At 35.4% G+C, this 22,145-nt stretch overlaps 1 protein-coding gene across 2 annotated transcripts in view; it reads right to left on the bottom strand.

The window, feature by feature from the left end:
• CCSER1 (coiled-coil serine rich protein 1) overlaps nucleotides 1–22,145 on the bottom strand; it is a 753,833-nt gene that overhangs the window by 605,234 nt on the left and 126,454 nt on the right. For both annotated transcript variants that reach the window (XM_059172757.1, XM_059172747.1), the window contains exon 2: nucleotides 684–2,048. In XM_059172757.1, the coding sequence (XP_059028740.1) occupies nucleotides 684–2,007 (1,324 nt within the window). In that variant the 5' untranslated portion in view covers nucleotides 2,008–2,048. The remainder of the gene's footprint in view (nucleotides 1–683; nucleotides 2,049–22,145) is intronic.

Here is a 22,145-nt window from a genome sequence, read left to right on the forward strand (position 1 = left end):
TCTGTTAAATGACATACTGTAATAATTCAGCCACCCATTTCCACACACCCCACGTTTTTTAACCAAACAGAAAGTACCCAATGCTACACAGGTATTTAATGACAGAGACAGATTAGAACTAGTATCTAGGATCCAAGGACAATATTTTTAAATCTTATAAGCCTATTATATTTAAAGATTTATATTTATTTGTGCTGAAACATAGATAATTCAAGTTTTGTTTAAAAAGGAACTAGAATTTAAATTATGGAAATTTCTTTTATAGTGACTTTGGCTGGAATATATCCATTTCATTGACTAAGAAATAAAATTAATTTCATTGACTAAGAAACACCAATACTCTACCATTTCCTCTAACAAAGGAAATCCTTATTTTAGATAAAGCCACATTCCAAATAAAATTAATTTCTTTCCTCTTTCTTCTGAGGGCCAGGATCTAAACAACACAACTAAGAAAAATGAGTAATATTGCTAAATTACATTTTAGCATAATACAAGTGAAGTAAGTTTAAAATCAAGTAGAGAAAATATTTAAGACGAATTATAAATAAGAAAAAAGACTAGAGAGTGGAAAATAAGGAAAAGGTGGTTTCTATTCATGAGCTGGAATAAGAAAATTAAATAAATTAGAATGAAAATTCTATTTCATATTTAAAATACAAAAAAAAAAAACCTGACCATACCTTTGGCAGGGTTTGACTCATATCCATAGGCTGTTTTGTTAAAAATATGATGATCACCAGAAGAAGGTATTATCCTTGAATCTGAAACAGGATGAATCCCTTTAACACGGTCAGCTATTGCTTTATGTTGCTCATAAAATCCAAGTTTCCTTGGGGAGCTTGTCGCCAACATTGTTTCACCATTTTGTACTACCATATGTTCTTCTCTTTGTATATCTCCTGATAGGTGAGTCTCTGAGTTGTTCCCATTCATAACAGGTAGTTCGGTGATTTGCAATAACACTTCCTTCTGATTAGCAGCAGAGGTTTCTAATAAGGAATTAGATTCAGTGCTACACCGGCCTTCTAATCTGTATTTTCCAGGAGACATAATTGCACAGGGAACAGTTCCCATAAGGTCTATTGTTGTCTTTGTAACATCAGCAGGATTGGAAGAGATCTGAGAGGTAGAATCATTGTGGCCAAAGTTGTCACAGTGGGATGCCATGCTTCCACTTTTAGGAAATGCATCCGCTTCAGACACAGAATCTTCAGTCAAGGCTAAAAACTCTGAAGGTGTCTGAGCTGTTGTAAGATCAGCAGAAAGCAATGGAGACTGTAAAGAACTTCCTGCCCGTTCTGTTACATCCACAGAACAAGATGGAGAAGCTCTTACTAATACAGGTTCTCTCTCTTGGTATTGTGTAATTTCCAATGAGAATCCAGACTGTTGTATCAATGAAATGGATTGACTCTGTGGAACTGCTTTAGAAAACTTATAATGAGATGAAAAGGATTTAGTAAGTAGCTTCTTTGTTGACTGCCTAACAGAACGGTGAGTTTGTTCCTCTGTGAATCCAGAATCATCCCCCTCACTTTTGCCAGAACTTAGGCAATTTATAAAAACATTCTTATTAGTTGAGTGCTCCTTTTCCCTTTCAAAATCTTCTGTTAAAGATCTTGTTATCTTCTTATTCCGTGAACTGCTAAAACCAACAGAATGTCTTCCCCTGGTTTTAATATGTTCTTCCAAACTCAGTTTTGGCATACTGCTATGACCAGATTGAGCACCATTTGAAATACTAAGGTTCTGGTTGGTAGAGTCTTGCTTAGGTTCACTCCCCTTCTTATGGTGGAAACTAATGGAAGGAGTACGGAATATGCTCCTGCGTTTACCTGTGCTACCTGAGCTTGAGTTAGTGCTAGAAGGAGAGGAACTGTGGACACCAACCGTATTACTGGAGGAGGGTGAGGAAGGAAGAGAATCATGTCTTCTGCTAATACTTTTTCTGAATATTGGCAACCGGGAGACCAGGGTAGATCGTCTTGATCCTGAGTCCCCCATTGGGACTCCAAGGCTTGCACTGTGAGAGCCAACTTAGCAGCCTAGAAAAAGGTTAAAACAAAAAGAACAAGTCAGTCGCATTCAATTATAAATTATAAAAATAAAGACATTTCAAAACAAAACACTGTTTTTCAGGACATGGAATAGAATTCAGTTCATACTAAAATAACAAATAATAAAATTTTGATACTTAAGGATTTTTTTGAAATTTTAAGTAGCAAGATTATCCAATAATTTGCACCGCAATTTTATAATGGCTCAAATATTTCAAGATTACCAAGAATGCTTAGTCTGTTGAAAAGATTATTGGGTTGAGAGACACAAGATGACTATTCAAGATCCAGCTTTACTACTCCCACTAGTTCCATTTGGTAAGTTGTTTGATCCTAACTTTCTATGTCTACTGTTTTAGATGTAGTAGGCATGAGACTGCCATAATCACTTCTTTCTGGGTAAAAAGACCCACCTCTACCTCTATTGGCCAGTAGTAGATAACATCCATCACAGGACTCAACAGGTTACTGATCTGAACTTAACAATCACAGACCAGACCAAGGGATGATCAGACACTAGAATCTTCAGTCAAAGAAAAACAAAACTGGAAGTATTCTTCTCCTTGCAGTTTGATTTTGGGGCAGTTAGAGATATTCAGGCCTCTGGCAGAGGAAACTAAACCACAAAGGATACAGTGCAGGGTTATAAACAAGGTTAGGTTATGAGGAAACTGTGCCTTTGAGTTGAAGACAAGACTTGAATGACAACTAATTAAACTGGTAATGTTGAGACAAGTAAGAATACATACTGACAAAAGCAGAAGCATTGAAAATTTATGAACCATATTAATGTCGGGTGCTGATGATGAAGAAAAAGAAAGAAGAGAAGGTGAAGGTGGCAGCTCTACAGTTCATTAACTGTGATGTACCAAGTACTTTTCTGACACAGATTATCTCTTGTAATGCTTCTAACTGTAGAAGCAGATAGTATTACGTCATCATTTTACAGCAGAAAGGTAACTTTCTATCATTCAGCTAATAAGTGGTAAAGCAGGAATAAGAAAATAATCTTTATGTAACCACAGGATCCGCTCAGAATCAGCATAGTAATTCTGCCTTCAAAAGATGAAAGAGCCAAACCTTGTGTTGCTGAAGGTCCCCCTATGCTTCCATTCCAGAGATGCCTACTTTTATCTTATATGGTCAGTCCTGCCATTCTGATGACTGCCATTTTTCACTGACTTTCATAAAGTGCTGTGATTGGTTCCTGTTTTGCTTTGTTTTGTTTTGTTTCTATATCTCACATAATTCCTTAACTGTATATACCCCCTGCATGAACTTGTATCAGACTGTTTCATTTTTTTGTTTTTTGCAACCAAAACTACCTAACTGAACAATAACAAATACTACATAAAATGACCAGCCCTCCATTTTATCATTCTTATGGAAAGATTATGAGATTGAACAAGTAAAATACCTTCACAGTCTTGAAGAAGTATGTAACAAAAATTTAAAAAGTATTCTCTTTCAGATTCACACTGAAAAATATTTAGTATTTTGTCCCTAATAATATAAAATCTAACAGATTTGCATTAGATGATTTTTATTAAATGTTTTCTACTTGCATCACTAAATTTGAATTTAAATCAAACTATGTGTAAAACACTCCCAAAATATCTACATATTCTTAAAAGCCTTTGGGAGAATAAAGCTTAAAATATAAACAAAGACGCTTAGGCTCTTAGAAAATCTCAAAAATTAAAAATATCTAATTTGCCTCCAAGGTTAAATCTAAGTTAACCAATTTCTAATTTCCAAAGCAGATACCAAAAAAATTTTAAATAAATAAATGCTGACACAAGAGCAAGAAATGTTAAAAAAAAAAAAAAGGCCAAGAAATATTTCAATATACACAAATACTGAAAATATCCAGTAATAATGGTAAATATCTTGACATTAATGCATTTATAACCATAGATTCACCACCAGCTAAAAATCGTAATGGTTAGTAATGCTCCAATTACGACAAAATACTTCACTAGGCATTGAATGGAAACAAATCATGCACATTAGTGAAAAATCACAATTAAGAATGATGTTAACTAAAGCATCAGTAAGAGTGAAATCATGAAAAAAAGTATTATTATTTTTTAAGACTTTATTTATTTGAGAGAGACTGAACACTAAGGCATCTTTGCTTTGCTTTGAGACCTGAGTGTCTAAAATAATACATAATTAGTACCCGTAGAGTAAAAGGATTTCAGAAGATAAAGTTTTAACTTCAATACATCGGTATTTCAAACCTAAATAAACCTATTTTCTGCCTCACTACCATAAATAAATGCTGCAATTTTTTTAAGATTTTATTTATTTATTTGACAGAGAGAGATTACAAGTAGGCAGAGAGGCAGGCAGAGAGAGAGAGAGGAGGAAGCAGGTTCCCTGCTGAGCAGAGAGCCCGATGCGGGACTCGATCCCAGGACCCTGAGATCATGACCTGAGCCGAAGGCAGTGGCTTAACCCACTGAGCCACCCAGGCGCCCTAAATGCTGCAATTTTGAGGTTAATTATATTAAATAACAACTTTTAGAGATTCATATGTTAACTGAAAGCCTTTCCAACTATAAAATCATTCAGTAATCTAAAATTTGCTTACATCTGAAAATGCTCTAGAAACACAATGCTGAACAAGTTGAATAAAACAATATATCATCATATTAACTATTAACGAAAGACTGCAACATGTTAATTTTATTTTTATTATAATTTTATTATGACAATCACCTTTTAATTTCTTAATAAACCTTGTGTATATTTTCATGTATTTTTATAAATCTCCAAGTCAGATAGAATAAACATATTTTCTCAGTTCCCCTCTAATATTTCTTGGTTCAGAAGTCATATCACTTCAATTATAATAGATCCTTAAAAAAATATAGGTTGAACTAGACCTGCCCCTCTTCCAGGGGCCTTTACTACTATGAACGTTATTTTCTCAAAGAAAGCAAATTTGTTATGTAAGAAGAGTGTCTTCTAACTATACCTTTAAAGCAATATGAATGAACAAAAAATTAGACTATTGTAGACAATCCCACTACACAGACGCATAACTTGACCCTACTGAAAGTGATATGAAATTCAGTTTGATCTCAATGGAATAAATGGTAGCCTTAGCTCTTTAACACCGAATTTAACGACAACAACAACAACAACAACAAAAAAAAAAAAAAAAAAAAAAAAAACCAGAAGTACTTTATTCAGTGATTTCTGTAACTTTTGCAAACACTGTCATTACCCCTGAGAGTGCAACATCATACAATAGATCTATTCTGAATAAAAGGAGAGGTGAATCTTATTTGGCATGGTTCAGAAAAATACAAATTCCAGCTAAAGGGGCTATACGTATTGTTAATGTTACCTACTTAAAATGGAGTAAATGCAAAATAAATACTGAAATACACATGCACACACATACACACACACGTTCTTTTATGATTTCAAAGGCATTATATGAAAGCATACAAAGAACCAATCACTGTGGAAACTGAATACCACATACACAGAGAGCTATGTCTATCTGTGCAAGTAAGAGAACAAAACAAAACCCCCTTCATCTTTTTCTTTCCCAATATTTCTTCAAATATTTTCCTAGAATTTGAATACCCCTCGTATCCTGTCACCATAAGCCAAAGATGAAGTCACCTGACAGCCCACATCTGAGACAGTCCTAAGTATCATTTGTCTTTCTCTCCAAACTCGCGATGTTTAGTTTGTAAAACTAAACAAACAGAAAACACTCACACACACATGCAATAAGCAATAAGCAAAAACAAAAACAAAAATAAAAAAGAGTTTCAAATCCAAGCTCTACCACTTACCAGTAGCATGAGCTAGAATATAGTTAATAATTTTAAGTATGAGAAGGTACAACATCAGAAATAAACTTAGCACTCTTCTGATACTGAATATATTTCTAGTTTCTTCCTTTTCTGATGCAATGCATTCAAGCAAGTGGGGCATAAAGTGATTATAAAAATGAGCTACTTATCAAAATCTGCCCCAATTACTCCATTTTAAAAGTCACCTAATAATATTGGGGGGCGCATACATAAATCAAGATCAGTATTCCAATCCCTTATGATGAACCTCCCCAAAGTATACATTTTAATTGCAACTTAAAAACAATGATCAATATCTAAAAGATTTGTGCAGAATGTTGCATGAAGAAAATCTGATCTCAGCTAGATCCTAGCCCGATAGAGCCTAAATGATCATGCTGAAAAGAAGATCTATAACACGGGATGAAGTAGAAGGAAACTCACAGAAACCAAATATTCTCTTGGTAACAATTTTTCAACATTAAGAACCTGATGGCAGAAAATAAATTATATGTAAACATATCAAAGGGCATTGATAGACTTTTACCAAAATTAAATAAAATAAAAGCTTGAAGAAGTTTCCAAAACAATCTTATCTGATGATTATGTCATTTAGCCACAGATTTAAATGAAGCTCACAACCTGTTAGGTGGTTAAGGTTAGTGGAAAGCCTTCCCATCTAGACTCTTCCTATTACAAAGCCATGCAATTTACACCTCAACATTCTTTAACTTTATGGTGTAAATCATTCTTATGTGAATTTTTTTTTTAAGATTTTATTTATTTATTTGACAGAGAGAGAGAAAGATCACAAGTAGGCAGAGAGGCAGGCAGAGAGAGGAGGAAGCAGGCTCACCGTTGAGCAGAGCGCCTGATGTGGGGCTTGATCCCAGGACCTTGAGATCATGACCTGAGCTGAAGGCAGAGGCTTAACCCACTGAGCCACCCAGGTGCCCCTCTTATGTAAATTTCTAAAATGTTTTACTGTTTTTCCCTTAAATGAAGGGGCAACTAATAGGAGCATTTTTTTTTAAAGATTTTATTTATTTATTGGACAGAGAGATACCACAAGTAGATGGAGAGGCAGGCAGAGAGAGAGAGAGAGAAAGGGAAGCAGGCTCCCTCCTCAGCAGAGAGCCCCATGTGGGGCTCGATCCCAGGACCCTGAGATCATGACCTGAGCTGAAGGCAGAGGCCGAACCCACTGAGCCACCCAGGCGCCCCTAATGGGAGCATTTTTAACAGATAAATCACTACCACAACATGAACAGGGCCACTTCAGCCACAGGGTTAATGAGGGCAACCAGAGATAAATTCAAAAACTGACGGATCAGGACCACGTGGGTGATCACAGGAAAGAAAATAAGATTGCCAGCTGATGTCAGAAAGAGTCAGAAACCATATAATTGATCAGGTATGCTCAATGTGCAAATTATTAAATTTGCAAAAATAATGTAGCCGCACTGAGTACATGAAGGTCTTTTCAACAAATGAACAAGAAAATAATCCAAACAAAGAAATGCTTATATTGGAAATACCTGCCTTTAGGGAAGGTAACTATTAAAAATTATTTGACTCTGAAGATGATATGTAAACAGAGATAGACTGCCCCTAATGAGATCTGTATGAATCAATCTCCTTGGAAAAAAGAGAATGAGTGATGCCAAATTAGCATGATAATGGGAACTGTTACAATAGGAAAGGAGAATACATTTCAAAGAGATTATTACAGCAGGATTTAGGGAAGCACAGGAGTTCCCTGTCTAAATTGATGGCAGATAAGGGGTCCTGATGCATATTTAGTAAGACATGTAATCTTGAGACCAAGCCCTATATGATCTTAGTTATTTAGTTACCAGAAGAGACAACGGAAAGTAAAAAGACATAAAAAGGATGATTTGGGCCAGAGATTTGATAGAATTTATGTGAACAAAGTCAAAAGTTGTATCTACATGTGACCAGGCTTAGGTAAATGACACTACATTTACATTTAAAGAACACTGTAATTTCCTTGCTGGGATTTACACCCAATGAATGTATAACTGTTAAGCATGCAGACTCTGACACAAGAAAGTCTAGACTTCAATTTGGTGTTACACGTGAGTTGTGTGACTTGAGAGTGGCTGAAACAGGTTATGTATGGTATCCCTGAACCTGAGTTTCTTCGTGAAGATAAACAGTCGCACCTATCTTAAGGAATTTTCATCAGGATCTAGTAAACACACACACAAAAAGCGTTTGCTATAGGGTCTAATATATGATAAAGGATTTAATAACTGTAATTTATTTACCAAGAACAATTAACCATGTTTGTACTGTTTCACAACAAACGTTTTTTAATTCAACTTAGAACATTCCAAAACACTGTCACCTGGAAGTTCTAATTCTGTCTACTCATAGACTAATACTGTCATTTCCTGAATCAATCCTCAACAGGACAGAGTGATTTCTAGAAGCTACAATACCTACATGTCAACCGGGCTTAGAATTGGTACTGATATATGTGAATAAATACCGATGTGGCCACGGTTGCATTTTTTATTTTGTCTCTTACAAATAATTCCATTCAACTGTCTTGCTTTTGACCCAGAATATTATTGATCATGCTGATCTCCTTCCTGACGACTTCAGTTCAATTTTTCATTAAGTATATATTGAGTTCAATTACTCAGTCTTAGTTTTTTATATTTAACAGAATAATTTAGACTTTAAGGAGCAAATAGCTAACAACTGAATGTATGAATATTCAAAGACTGTGTCTTAGGCTCAAAACATAATTCCCAAAAGATGAATCTGATAAATTTTTTGAGCAATGCCAATGTCAGGGTAACAAATACACAACTTTAAAGAGGATAGCACACATCTAAAAGTATGTATGTGGGGCACCTGGGTGGCTCAGTGGGTTAAAGCCCCTGCCTTGGGCTCAGGTCATGATCCCAGGGTCCTGGGATCTAGCCCCGCATCGGGCTCTCTGCGCAGTGAGGAGCCTGCTTCCCTTCTTCTCTCTCTGCCTGCCTCTCTGCCTACTTGTGATCTCTCTCTGTCAAATAAATAAATAAAATCTTTAAAAAAATAAATAAAAGTATGTATGTTTTTTAATAAAGAAAAACTATCATTTTGTATAATCATATCTCATATTGGAGAAATTTATGTTGGTTTCAAAATATTATTTTGGAAAAAAAATCTTCACAGCATCCTAGGTAAGGTTTCTTAGAAGCAGGGCCTGAGCAAGGGATTCTTGTTCAAGCAATTTATTAGAGAATTAGTCTCAGGAAAAGGTTAAGAAAGGAACTATGACAGGACAGAGAGAAAAGCTAATCAGATATGTGGTCACCAATGCAGACTAACTTCAGACTGATCCCACGGGACCTGGAGCACTAACTGATGTCTTGAGATATGGCTGATCTTTTGTATTCTCATGCCAGTTAACCATTTGCAGACTTCTCTAAGGAATGAGAAAAAAAAAATTTGAGGCACATATGGCATCCAATGGATTGATTATCTGGAACATATGAATTATTCTTATAGATTAATTTTTTAAAAATCAAATAAATGAGTAAAGAATATGAACAAGCAATTCCCAGAAAAAATGTACATCACCAACGAATTTATGAAAAGATATTCAAACCTATTAGTACTTGGGGAACATAGAAAGAACTCCTATAAGCCTATTAGAAATACCCCCTCCCCAAAAAAAGTAGCAAGGAATACAGATGGAAATTGAGGAAACACAAATCTTTAATCAATGTTATGAACAAATATTCCAACTCCACTATTAATCGGGAAAAATGGCAAGATACAATTTCTTACCACTAACAGTTTAAAACTAAATGATATCAAGTTTGGGTGAGTGAAGTGGTACTTACAGATACTTAAAAAGGAGCCCAAATTATTAAGGTCATTTGAGAAAATTATGTATCAAAATACCAAGTTAAGGGATTTCACTTCTCGGCATTTACTCTAGAAAAATGTTCACACATCTGCACAAAGAAAGATGTAAAGGAATTTTCAGAGTTGGTTTATATAAGTTAAATTAAAAGTAACATAAATGTCCAATAATAGAATTTTTAAATGAAATATTATTTACCTATTCTAAAAAAGTGTAAGAGCTAAACATATAAGGTAAAAGATATAAACTGAAATAGAAAACAACTTCCAATGCATTTAATTAATAAAATCAAGGGCACCTGGGTGGCTCAGTTCGTTAAGTGTCTGCCTTCAGCTCAGGTCCTGATCCCAGGGTCCTGGAATCTAGGAATCTAGTTCCACGTCAGACTCCCTGCTCAGTGGGCGTCAGGTTCCCTGCTCAGTGGGGAAATTGTTTCTCCCTTTCTCTTTGTCCCTCCCCACTGCTCGTGCTCTCTCTCAAGTAAGTAAGCACAACCTTTAAAAAAATAAAAGAGCTAAAAGATATGTCCTATAAATCACAAATATATTATGAAATTTTAAAAATAATAAATATTCTACAGATTTACAAATATATGCATAGGAAAAAATTCTGCAGTGATGTACTTCAGAGTGTAAACAGGGGTTATCTTTGAATAGGTCCTTTGTATTGAGGGCTGTCCTCAATGAGGACATTAGTGTTATATCTAATATGATGAATTTTTAACAATAAGAATGAATTAATGAATTAATTTTATAAATAATCCTTTAAAAATTCAAATTAAGTTAGTGTAACTGTATAACTATCAAGATTATATAACGTCAAAGGATCCAGGCATGTAAATATGCTAAAAGTTACTTGGAAGGTACCTCAAAATTAGTAATAGCAGTTACTTCTGGAAGAAGGAGAATGAACACCTGGGAAAATGGTTTTGCTAAATAACTTGAAAATAAATAATAATTGACCCAGTAGGACAAAATATAAATACCAATAATCTCTTCAAACATTTTATACATTTTATTTTCTTTACTAAAAACTAAAGGAGCAACTTTTTAATAAATAACCTGCAGTTGTGCTTTCATATCAGCAGAGGGTGCAGGAGATCTCCCTTTTTAACAATGAGGTTGATTTTCCTACAACTTTCAAAACCAATTTAAGATATACTGCAGTTAATTCTCAAGTCCTTTATGTAAATGAAAAATGAAAATCTCCAAATATATTTGCAAATTCTAACTTTTTTTTAATAAATGGTATCTTATAAAAGTAAATTCCCTTTTGAATTGAAGGAAGACTAATTCTTGGAAGTTAGAATGTAAAAATATGAGTTTTTTTCAGTTATCCACTTATAACTATGTATAGTTATATTTATATGTATATATAAGTATAGAACTTGTATTTTATTTTTAATATTTTTTATTTATTTGTCAGAAAGAGAGAGAGAGAGAGAGAACAAGCAAAGGGAGCTTTAGCCAGAGGGAGAAGCAGGCTCCTCACTGAGCAAGAAGCTGGTTATAAGACTTGACCCCAGAACCCTGGGATCATAACCTGAGCTGAAGGCAGATGCTTAACTGACTGAGTCTCCCAGGCATCCCTAGAATTTGTATTTTAAAGATAATTCAGATTCAAATACATCAATTCAAATTTATTATTTATTTTCTAACATTTTCCATTCTTTTCTAAAGAGTATAACATATGTATTGCTTTGTAAAAAACTTCAGTATGAAATGTTTACAAAGATAGTAGCCTATTTTGTTTCTATGATATGTTGTAAATATCTATCCTTTAATTTTTAAAATTTTATTTACAATATTACATTAAACAGCTCATGGTCACAAACACAAATATAAATAAGAAAAGGAAAATACTGTCATAGGTCACTATAAGATGACTCAAAACTAGAGGGAAAGAATTTTTTAAATACAAATTAGAATACCTATTAGGAGATTACATTTAAAGATGGCTACACTCAACACTTATATCTTGTATAAGATGTAACACTTGTAACTGTGTCTGTGTATATATGATCAGTAATACAGATACCTGACCATACAAATCAGCATAGGCAGTAATACGAATTCAACATCTTCAATGTCTGTTCCAATTTAAATATAAACATAGATCAGTATAACCGAAGTCAGCACTGGTCTGATTAGACGGAAAAAAAGAAATGAGCATACCCACAAATCATTACTGCCTTTCCTTTCTTACAAATACTGTTGTAGTTGTATCCTTCATAATGCGAATGGCAGCATGTTACAGAATATACTCATTTCCATTCAGTTATGTGTTGGCATGGTGTACATATTCTGTCAGAATCATTTTAAAAACAGAATCTTGGATTTGTTGTGACTTTTTAAAAAGTGTTTTCTTTGAATTCAACACGCAATGATCACATTTGTCAATGACACTGTTTCACAATATATCTGTGGATATAATTTCTCCTGGACTCTGTTTCTCCATTCATAAAATCAGAGAACTGAATAGATGAATTCTGTGAGTCCCTCTAATTTATTAAAACGCATGCATACCATCTGTGAAATTTAGGATACACACTCACATGTGCACACATACACATACATACAGAGCTAATAATAAAATGATATTTTGAATATCACTTTTTCCATTTCAAAGTCAGCAATAAGTGAGATTCAATACTACATCATAGTTAAGTGAAAGTAAGGCTCTAGAGAGTATTGCTCTCACAGTACTGTATCTCATAGATACGGTAATATTTTATAAAAGGAGAGCAATGGATGCCTGAGTGGCTCAGTGGGTTAAGCCTCTGCCTTTGGCTCAGGACATGATCTCAGGGTCCTGGGATCGAGCCCCGCATCTGGCTCTCTGCTCAGCACGGAGCCTGTTTCCCTCTCTCTCTGCCTACTTGTGACCTCTCTCTCTGTCAAATAAATAAATAAAATCTGTAAATAAAATAAAAAGAGAGCAAGAGGACATTTGGGGATGCAGTCTATTTATTACACGGTAAATCCAGAAATGTGGTAACAAGGTTCTTTCTTCTCCTTATACTTTATTTGCTTAAATAATTGTTGAATTTGACCAAATCATATACATATATTCTTACTTTTCTCTTTTTATTTAAAACTGTAATTTGTAATACATGAATTATAACACAGGTGGATAGAGTTTTTAGAATTTAGGAAGGAAGGCATAACTGATATTTAACACATTTTAATATTAAATTCTCTGATACAGTAACAGATTGAAATTATTTCAGGCTGTATCAGATACATTTTAAATTGGTAGAAAAGGCCAATGATAAATCAACAATTAATAGAGTTATTCTAGATCCATAAAATATAATTAAAACAAGATTTTACCAAATACTTATTAAAGTTTATTTTATTACCTACATTGTCCTTTTACTTAAAATTTAATTTTGAGAGGAACTACATAATATATATTACAATAAAGGGAACACAGTAAATTCAGCTCATTTCTTTCTTTGTAAAAAAACACATCAGGGTGCCTGAGTAGCTCAGTTGTTAAGCATCTGACTTTGGCTCAAGTCAGGATCCCAGAGTCCTGGGATCGAGCCCCGTGCGCCAGAAGTGTGCTTCTCCCTCTCCCACTCCCCCTGTTTGCATTCCCTCTCTTGTCTCTGTCAAAGAAATAAAATCTTGAAACACACATAAAGACACACACACACACACACACACCTTAAACTTTGTAAATAAATTCACTAAGTTATCTTCTAATGAGACTATTCTCCTGCCCCAAACACCACTATAAGGAATGACTGACTGCTCTTGAGTGTATATGGAGTCATATACTGTTAACTTGACAGAAAAAATTAGTAAGAGTGAACTCATGGGCTGTGAAGTGTGTTAACCTGGTGATTCACAGACCTGTACACCTGGGGATAAAAATATATGTTCATAAAAAATAAAAAAATTAAAAAAAAAAAAGAGTGAACTCATGAGAGAAGGACTTATGTTTATGTGAAATGGGCTGTGTTAGCTGTATTTGGTATCTGGAATAATGCGCCTGACTTGGGCTGCCACTAGATGGAGATTTTGTATCTTGGAACATTAGAGTTCCAACTGGGTGTTCATCCGGAAGGTGAACTTCTTTTTGCAGATAAAGAAATAAAAATTCCCACATGGTTAAGTACTTCATTCAAAGACATACAGATAGGTAGCTAACGTAACACTTATAGAGCTCAGAGTTCCTGATAATGGAATTAACTCTAATTGAATCAAACAAGAGACTGTCATTGCCAGAAACATGTTCTGAAACAAACAAAAGGATCCTTGTTTTATATACACCAATATATCTATAAAATTAAATATTGTTCCCACTTTTGTATAACTTTAAAACAAAATTTATTTTTCAAGAAGCTACATTAAGGGGAACCTGGGCAGCTCAGTTGGTTAAGCACCTGCCTTCGGCTCAGGTCATGATCCCAGAGTCCAGGGATCAAGTCCCACATCAGGCTCCCTGCTCTGTGGGGAGTCTGCTTCTCCTTCTCCCACTCTCCTTGCTCATGGTCTCTCTCTCTCTCAAATAAATAAACAAAATCTTTAAAAAAAAAAAAAAAAGAAGCTACATTAACATAATTCATTTTCTTTTTTTGCCTTTGTGACTTTTTTTTAACTTAGTCACAAGTTCACTAGAAAGAGATGTGCTCATATTTAATGAGTACGTAAGTTCTCTCATTTTAATCCTCCTAACAACTTTATTAGATAACTGTAAATTCTTGCTGTCAAATAAATAAATTTGGAGACAGAGAGATAAAGTTGAGATTTAAATCCTGGTATTTCTGATGCTAAACATAAATTCTGAAATCATATCAGTCTGCCTGAATGCAAAAAATAGAGGGATAATAATATGATACAATATTAAATGCTAATATTCTTAAGGCTGTTGCTGCCCTAAGAATGTGTAATTGGGAATGGCTTAGTATTCCAAGTTGTATTCCAATTTTAGTATATGTGCTGCCGAAGCAAGCACCCAAGTTGTATTCCAATAACAGACCCATTAGAAAGTAATCAAAAAGACTTTTTTAAATGACCCTCCAATCACAAATCACAAATCACAGGGAATGTTAATTCTGCAGGAAAAAAAAAAGAATGCACCCACTAGCAAAGAATGTGCAGAGTTTTGAGTTCAATAGTGAGAAACAGAGAAAGAGAGAGTTGTTCCATTCCACAGACTTCACTAGGCTATCAGTTGCATGTACAGCACTAAATATTAAGTAAGGGTATAAGCAAGATCTAAGAACATTTTGTAATTCACAATGAAAACTTAAAAAGAAAGAAGCTTGCAGGTCGCCTGGGTGGCTTAGTAGGATAAGGGGCTGACTTTGATTCAGGTCATGATCTCAGGGTCCTGGGATCAAGTCCCACACTGGGCTCCCTGCTCAGTGAGGAATCTGCCTCTCCCTCAGCCCTCCCCCACCACTCATGAGCTCTCTCTTGAAAGAAAGAAAGAAAGAAAGAAAGAAAGAAAGACAGACAGACATGCATGCATCCAAGCTTCAAAAGAATGGAGGAAAATCTATCATACAAGAAACAGAAGGTTACCAGAAACTGAAAGAACCTACAGGGCACCCTGCTTGCTTTGTCTATGGAGAAACAACAGGATGGAGAGAACAGCATGTGTATATACCCAGTGCTCTGTACATCTATGAAACATATAGTACACAGTTTTATAATCTTATAGTATAAACTATATATAAATACTTCAGCAATATAACAGAATAATTAAGGAACAAGGGTCACAGTCCTCTCAAAATAATTTTTTAAGCTTTCTTCTGAGCAACTTAATATCTCATTCTGGTTTTCTCCTACATAAACTTAAGGGATACATTTCTGGATCCACATTTTCTGGGTTTGAATTCTGATTTGTGTACTCATTAACACTAGGTAAACTGCTTAACACCCCTCTCACCCTCAGTTTCCCTATGTGTGAAATGGAGGAAGTAAGAGCACTTCCCATGGCAACTCTTATGAGGATGAAATGAGCTATAGTGTGTTAAGTGCTTCAACCAGGGCCCAACACAGAGGAAGTGTTAGCTATTATTTATTATTACAAAATTATGTAAAGTGTGTCTGACTTTTCTATTTTAAGAATTTGAAACAGAAATCTATCTCAAGAATTTGATGTCTCAGATGGGAAAACTATTGAAGCAGCACCCTTTGCACAATTTTCCCTAAAGAAGGTTTATTTGTTTCTCTGTGGGCTATAAGTTAGGGTAGTGTAAATGTGGACAGAGTGGGGTAATAGGTAATATTCTCCACGAACCCTTAAGGTAAAGATTTGTACCGGAGCCTGCAAATAACAAAAGATAGAGGTCATAAACATGAACATTCTATATGAAAGATGAACTTCTTTTTTAGTTTTCTCTGATTCAAGTATTTTTTATGCTGATATCTTGGATAATTTTATGTTGTTCGCATTTTCTAGCACAATAATTTCAGAAGTGTTTTATTAAAATAACTGAAAAAGCTCTATAATCCTAGCACACTTAGAAAGTTAACCACTAACAATTTTTCTGTTACTTTAAATATGGCAGAGGATTTTTTTCTGGCAGTTTTATGCTCTGTATGTGCTTTAAATATATTCTCATTAATACTGTCAATCAGCATATTTTCCCTATTTAAGGAAAAGATACGTAAACATATGTCATTATGCTCTAATTGTAAAAAGCAATCCTCATTGTCAAACCAACCAGCCAATGAACATCCTTCTTCAATCATCAAATGAATCTGTTAATATCCTCAAATCAACATTCTCACTTGGTCATGTTTGGCCTCCAACAGGAAAAGGAGGAGGGAAGGTGGAGAAAGGAAGGGGAGAGTAACTTGGAGTATCATTTCTATGAATAAGGAAACTTCCAAATTTTTTAAGGAGTACTCAAGGGACATCCTGAAGAATACAACCTTTGGCTGATCCCTTGGAGATCTTCAGAGACTAGACAATGCATCCTAGAAAGATTCAGAAGAGGATAGAAGTTTCCTTTTTTTTTTGGAAGATCATGGGGCGCCTGGGTGGCTCAGTGGTTTAAGCCTCTGCCTTCAGCTCGGGTCATGATCTCAGGGTCCTGGGATCGAGCCCCGCATCGGGCTCTCTGCTCAGCAGGGAGCCTGCTTCCCCCTCTCTCTGCCTGCCTCTCTGCCTACTTGTGATCTCTCTCTCTCTGTGGAATAAATAAGTAAAATCTTTAAAAAAATAAAAAATAAAAAAATAAAGTGGAAGATCATAAAAGGCAAAGTAAGGAAGATGAACCTGACAAACCTCAGAAGATTTTCAAACAAGGAAAAGTATGGAAAATCACAACTGGAAGTTAAGGATTCAGAAGTTGATTCTCTTAAAAGCATCCAGGCCTATATAGACCACCGTGAATCCTTGAGACCCTGGGTCTGAATACCTCAACTCTAGCACACAACCAAAATGCACAGTGGATTCTCTCAGATAATTAAAACATAGGAGAAATACTTTCTTTTAGGCACAGAGGATGTAAAAGAGAATAAGAGACACTAGGTGCCTTTTCTAGGGAAGTATCTATTCCAGTGAGGAGATAAAATATAAACAAGACATCAAATGAACTTGACAGATAATATCAGACAGTGTATGTGCCATGTTAAAAAAAAAAAAATCATGGTGATGAGATAAGGGAAGGGGGTTAGTGTGGCAGTAGGAATATTTGAGGTGAATGAAGTATCAGTGGGAGGGACATTTCTGACAGAGGCAACCTCAAGTACAAATTCCCTGGGGCAGGCCTGAGTTTGGTCTGTCCAAGTATAGTGTGAGTAAAGGGAACGCGTGTATGAGATGAGCTGGGTCAGGAAGGTGGAGGGCCAGATCCTGTAGAGGGCCAAGACTATAGTGCTATGCTGGATTGTATTCCAACTGATAGAGAAGGCCATCAGTGAGCAAAGTTAAAAAAGAAATCTTTGTAAAGCATGGATAGTAGGAGTAACCAGCCAGTTAGGAAATTACTGCAACAGCCCAAAGGAAGAGATGATGCTGATCTGGTTTGGCTAGTCATAGTACAGACACACAAGGGAACAGTTACCATGGGTTATCTTGGGGTGTGGGGTTATCAAGAACTGCTGATGGACAGGTGTGAGGGGTGAGAGAAAGGGAGAAATTTAAAAAAAAAAAATGCCCAGGTGTTTTTTGTATCATTTGTTTTAATATGGTTGTTGGGTTTCCTTGTTGTTTGTTCTAAATGCGGGAAGAAGTGCTACTCAAAATGGCCATCATAATGGAAAAGTTAATATGGAATACAGATAAATGAAAAACAGACAACTAAAGTATTAAATATTATTAAATATTCACGTGAATAACAAATTGTTTTTCACACTGAAAAGAAAGTAGCCTACAACACAGCTTTTAAATAGAAGCTCATTTCTGACCTTAGAAAATTAGGGAAATATGGAAAATATAAAAGATGGAAGCATCCAATCCCATCAATGGTACACTGTGTATTATTAAATGCAGGGAGTGTTCACTTCATGTGGCACAACGATAACTGAAGCATGTGCATATGAAAACTGCATCCTTACTTTGCACAATTCTGTGCTACTTAACTGTCATGACTCCCAGTTAACACAAATCATGCATTTCCTGCAAAGCAAAGAGAAGCATATATTTTTTTGATAATCTTTACATCATTGAGATAAAGTAAAAATATAATGTATTCTTCTAAGCAGTTTTTCACATATTATCAACACTTCAGAAGTTCTAAAAGTTGGATAATATTTCTTATATAGATATACCATAATTTACTTAAGGTAAAACATCTAGGTAGTTTCAAAGATTTCTGTCATAAATGGCAATCTTATACTATACTATCATAAAAGTAACTAATCCATTTCACCTAAATAGTTATTTGATGGCATTAAATGTCTCCTTTTTTAGCTGGACCAGGGCTGGGAGTTTTTATTAATGAAAGAACCCTAAGTGATGTTTTGGATTGCAGCCCAATGGCAGTATGGCTTCTATTATCAGTGCAGCTGAACCAAGTCCTATGTGTAAATCTCTACTTGGTAATAAATGAAGCTGTTCTGAAACCTCCAAACCCTTTCATGCCAGTAGCGTACCATTTAGTAAATTACCAGAGCAACACTCTATGGCTGCAGCCACCAGAGGCAAAAACGTCTAATCGCACTATGTTTATTTGTCCTCAAGATGTCTCTCTCCCATTCTGCAAATGATTAATTCACTTGAGGCCATGCAGGCACAGTAAAAGCACCTCTCCACAGCACTTTGAGAAATCAAGTCCAGGAAGCAGGAAGCAAGGTGAAGAATACTGATATAGAGACGGGATATTTACAAAGACTGATGCAGACTAGAAAAGACTAGAAAAATGATGCAGACTAGAAAAGGAAACTATTAAGAAGGGAGCAAACTAAGACATGAAAATCTGAGACTAAACAGTTTTCATAATGTTCTGAGATTTAAGAAACTGAGTTCATTTATTCAAAAAACATTCATTGAAAAGTATATTCTGTTTCAGGCAGGAAAGCGAGGGTGCTCTTCTCTTTTCTCTCTCCCTCCAAATATACTGTCTTTAGGCCAAGGAATACACGTGCTACAAACCACTAACTGAGGATCACGGATGCCAGCAGTTCTCAAGGTATAATTCCCAGCCCAGCAACATCTGCATTACCTGGGAAATAATCAGAAATGTATACTGTTGAGCTACGGCCCCATAAACAGTCAATCAGAACCTGTGGGTGTCTCACCTAGCACTCTCTGTATTACCGAGACCCTCACATGATTCTGATGCATGCCAGAGACTGAACGTCACTGATGCAAGCAAACCACAGAAGAACCTGGAGGCGATCATGAGGTCATTACTTGACAATAAACAGCAGAACTAGAAACATGATTTCTAACTTACAAGAGAGCTTCTTTTTTTCTTTTACTCCATTATAAAAAGAAGTACAAATTTTCAGTAACTTCTTTGTTTTTCCCCTCTCCAAACATGAAGCTTGGAAAACTTAAAAGCTGCTTATGATAGTATGTACTTTGTGAAAAAAATGTTCTCCCTTTCCACATGGTGATGAACTGAGCAAACTAAGAATGTAGATGGAGAACTTCTTTCATTATTTTTATTAATTAAAATTCTGTGATTTTATTTAAATTTTTTTAGTTTTTTAAATTTCAATAACATTTTATTCTCATTATAAAATATAATGATTAATTATAGTCAGGGACTATAAAACTCAGGAAGAAAAGAATCTTCTCAGGTGTTGCCTCTTTCACATCCTCCTTTTTTTAAAATTTAAATTTAATTAATTAACATAAAATGTATAATTGGTTTCAGAGGCAGAGATCAGTGATTCATCAGTCTTATGTAATACCCAGCGCTCACTGCATCATATGCCCTCCTTAATGTCCATCACCCAGTTACCTCATTCCCTACCTCCTCCCCTCCAGCAACCCTCAATTTGTTTCCTATGATTAGCCTCTTACAAAGTTTAATTCCCTCTCTGGTTTCCCTTTGTTTTATATTTTCTTCTTTTCCCCTTAAATTCCACATATCAGTGAGATCATATGGTAACTGTCTTTCTCTGATTAACTTATTTCATTTAGCATAATACCCTCTAGTTCTATCCACGTCATTGCAAAAGGCAAGGTATCTCTTTTTGATGACTGAGTAGTATTCCATTGTATATATACATACCACATCTTCTTTATCCATTAATCTGTTGATGGCCATCCGGGCTCTTTCCATAAGGTTGGCTATTATGGACATTGCTGCTATAAACACTTGGGTACACATGCCCTTTCAGATCACTACATTTTTATCTTTGAGATAAATATCCGGTAGTGCAAATGCTGGGTCCTAGGGTAGCTCTATTTTCAAGTTTTAGAGGAATCTCCATACTGTTTTCCAGAGTGGCTGTACCAGCTTGCATTTCCACCAATAGTGAAGGAAGGTTCCCATTTCTCCACATCCTCGCCAACATCTGTCATTTCCTTACTTGTTAACTTTAGCCATTCTGACTGGTGTGAGGTGATATCTCTTTATGGCTTTGATTTGTATTTCCCTGACGCTGAGTGATGCTGAGCATTTATTTATTTTTTTTTTATTTTTTTATTTTTTAGTGTCTGTTGGCCATTTGAATGTCTTCTTTGCAGAAGTGTCTGTTCATATCTTCTGCCCATTCCTGATTGGATTATTTGCTCTTTGGGTGTTGAGTTTGGTAAGTTCTTTATAGATTTTGGATACTAGCCCTTTACCTGATATGTCATTTGCAAATATCTTCTCCCATTCTGTCAGCTGTCTTTTGGTTTTGTTGACTGTTTCCTTTGCTGTGCAAAAGCTTTTTATCTTGATGAAGTCCCAAGAGTTCATTTTTGCCTTTGCTTCCTTTGCCTTTGGAGATTTACCTAGCAAAAAGATGCTGCAACTGAGATCAAAAGATTGCTACCTGTGTTCTCTTCTAGGATTTTGATGGATTCCTAGTTCACATTTAGGTCTTTCATCCATTTTGACTCTATTTTCGTGTGTGGTGTAAGGACATGGTCCAGTTTCATTCTTCTGCATGTGGCTGTTCAATTTTCCCAACATCATTTGTTGAAAAGATTATCTCTTTTTCCATTGGATATTCTTTCCTGCTTTGTTGAAGATTAGATGACCATATAATTGAGGGTCCATTTCTGGATTTTTTATCCTGTTTCATTGATCTATGTGTCTGTTTTTGTGCCAATACCATACTGTCTTGGCGATTAAAGCTTGAGGTCGGCAATTTTGATGCCACCAATTTTTGTTTTCTTTTTCAACATTCCTTTGGCTATTCAGGGTCTTTTCTAGTTCCATAAAGATTTTGGACTATTTGTTCCAACTCTGTGAAAAAAGTTGGTGGTATTTTGATAGGGATTGCAATGAATGTGTAGACTGTTCTAGGTAGCATACATTTTAACAATTTGTTCTTCAAATCTGTGAACATGAAACGTTTTTTCCATTTCTTTGTGTCTTCCTCTTTTCTTCCATGAATGTTCTATAGTTTTCTGACTACAGATCCTTTGCCTCTGGTTAGGCTTATTCCTAGGTATCTTATGGTTTGGGGTGCAACTATAAATGGGATGACTCCTTAATATCTCTTTCTTCTCATTGTTAGTGTACAGAAATACAACTGACTTCTGTGCACTTATTTTATATATCCTGCCACTTTGCTGAACTCCTGTACGAGTTCTAGCAATTTTGGGGTGGAGTCTTTTGGATTTTCCACAGAGTATTATGTCATCTGCAAAGAGTGAGAGTTTGACTTCTTCTTTGCTGATTCAGATGTCTTTTATTACTTATTGTTGTCTGATCGCTGAGGCCAGGACTTCTAGTACTATGTTGAACAACAGTGGTGAAAGTGGTCATCCCTGTCATGTTCCTGACCTTAGTGGGCAAGCTCT

Source organism: Mustela lutreola, chromosome 1 (assembly GCF_030435805.1).
Source record: "Mustela lutreola isolate mMusLut2 chromosome 1, mMusLut2.pri, whole genome shotgun sequence".
Lineage (NCBI taxonomy): Eukaryota > Metazoa > Chordata > Mammalia > Carnivora > Mustelidae > Mustela > Mustela lutreola.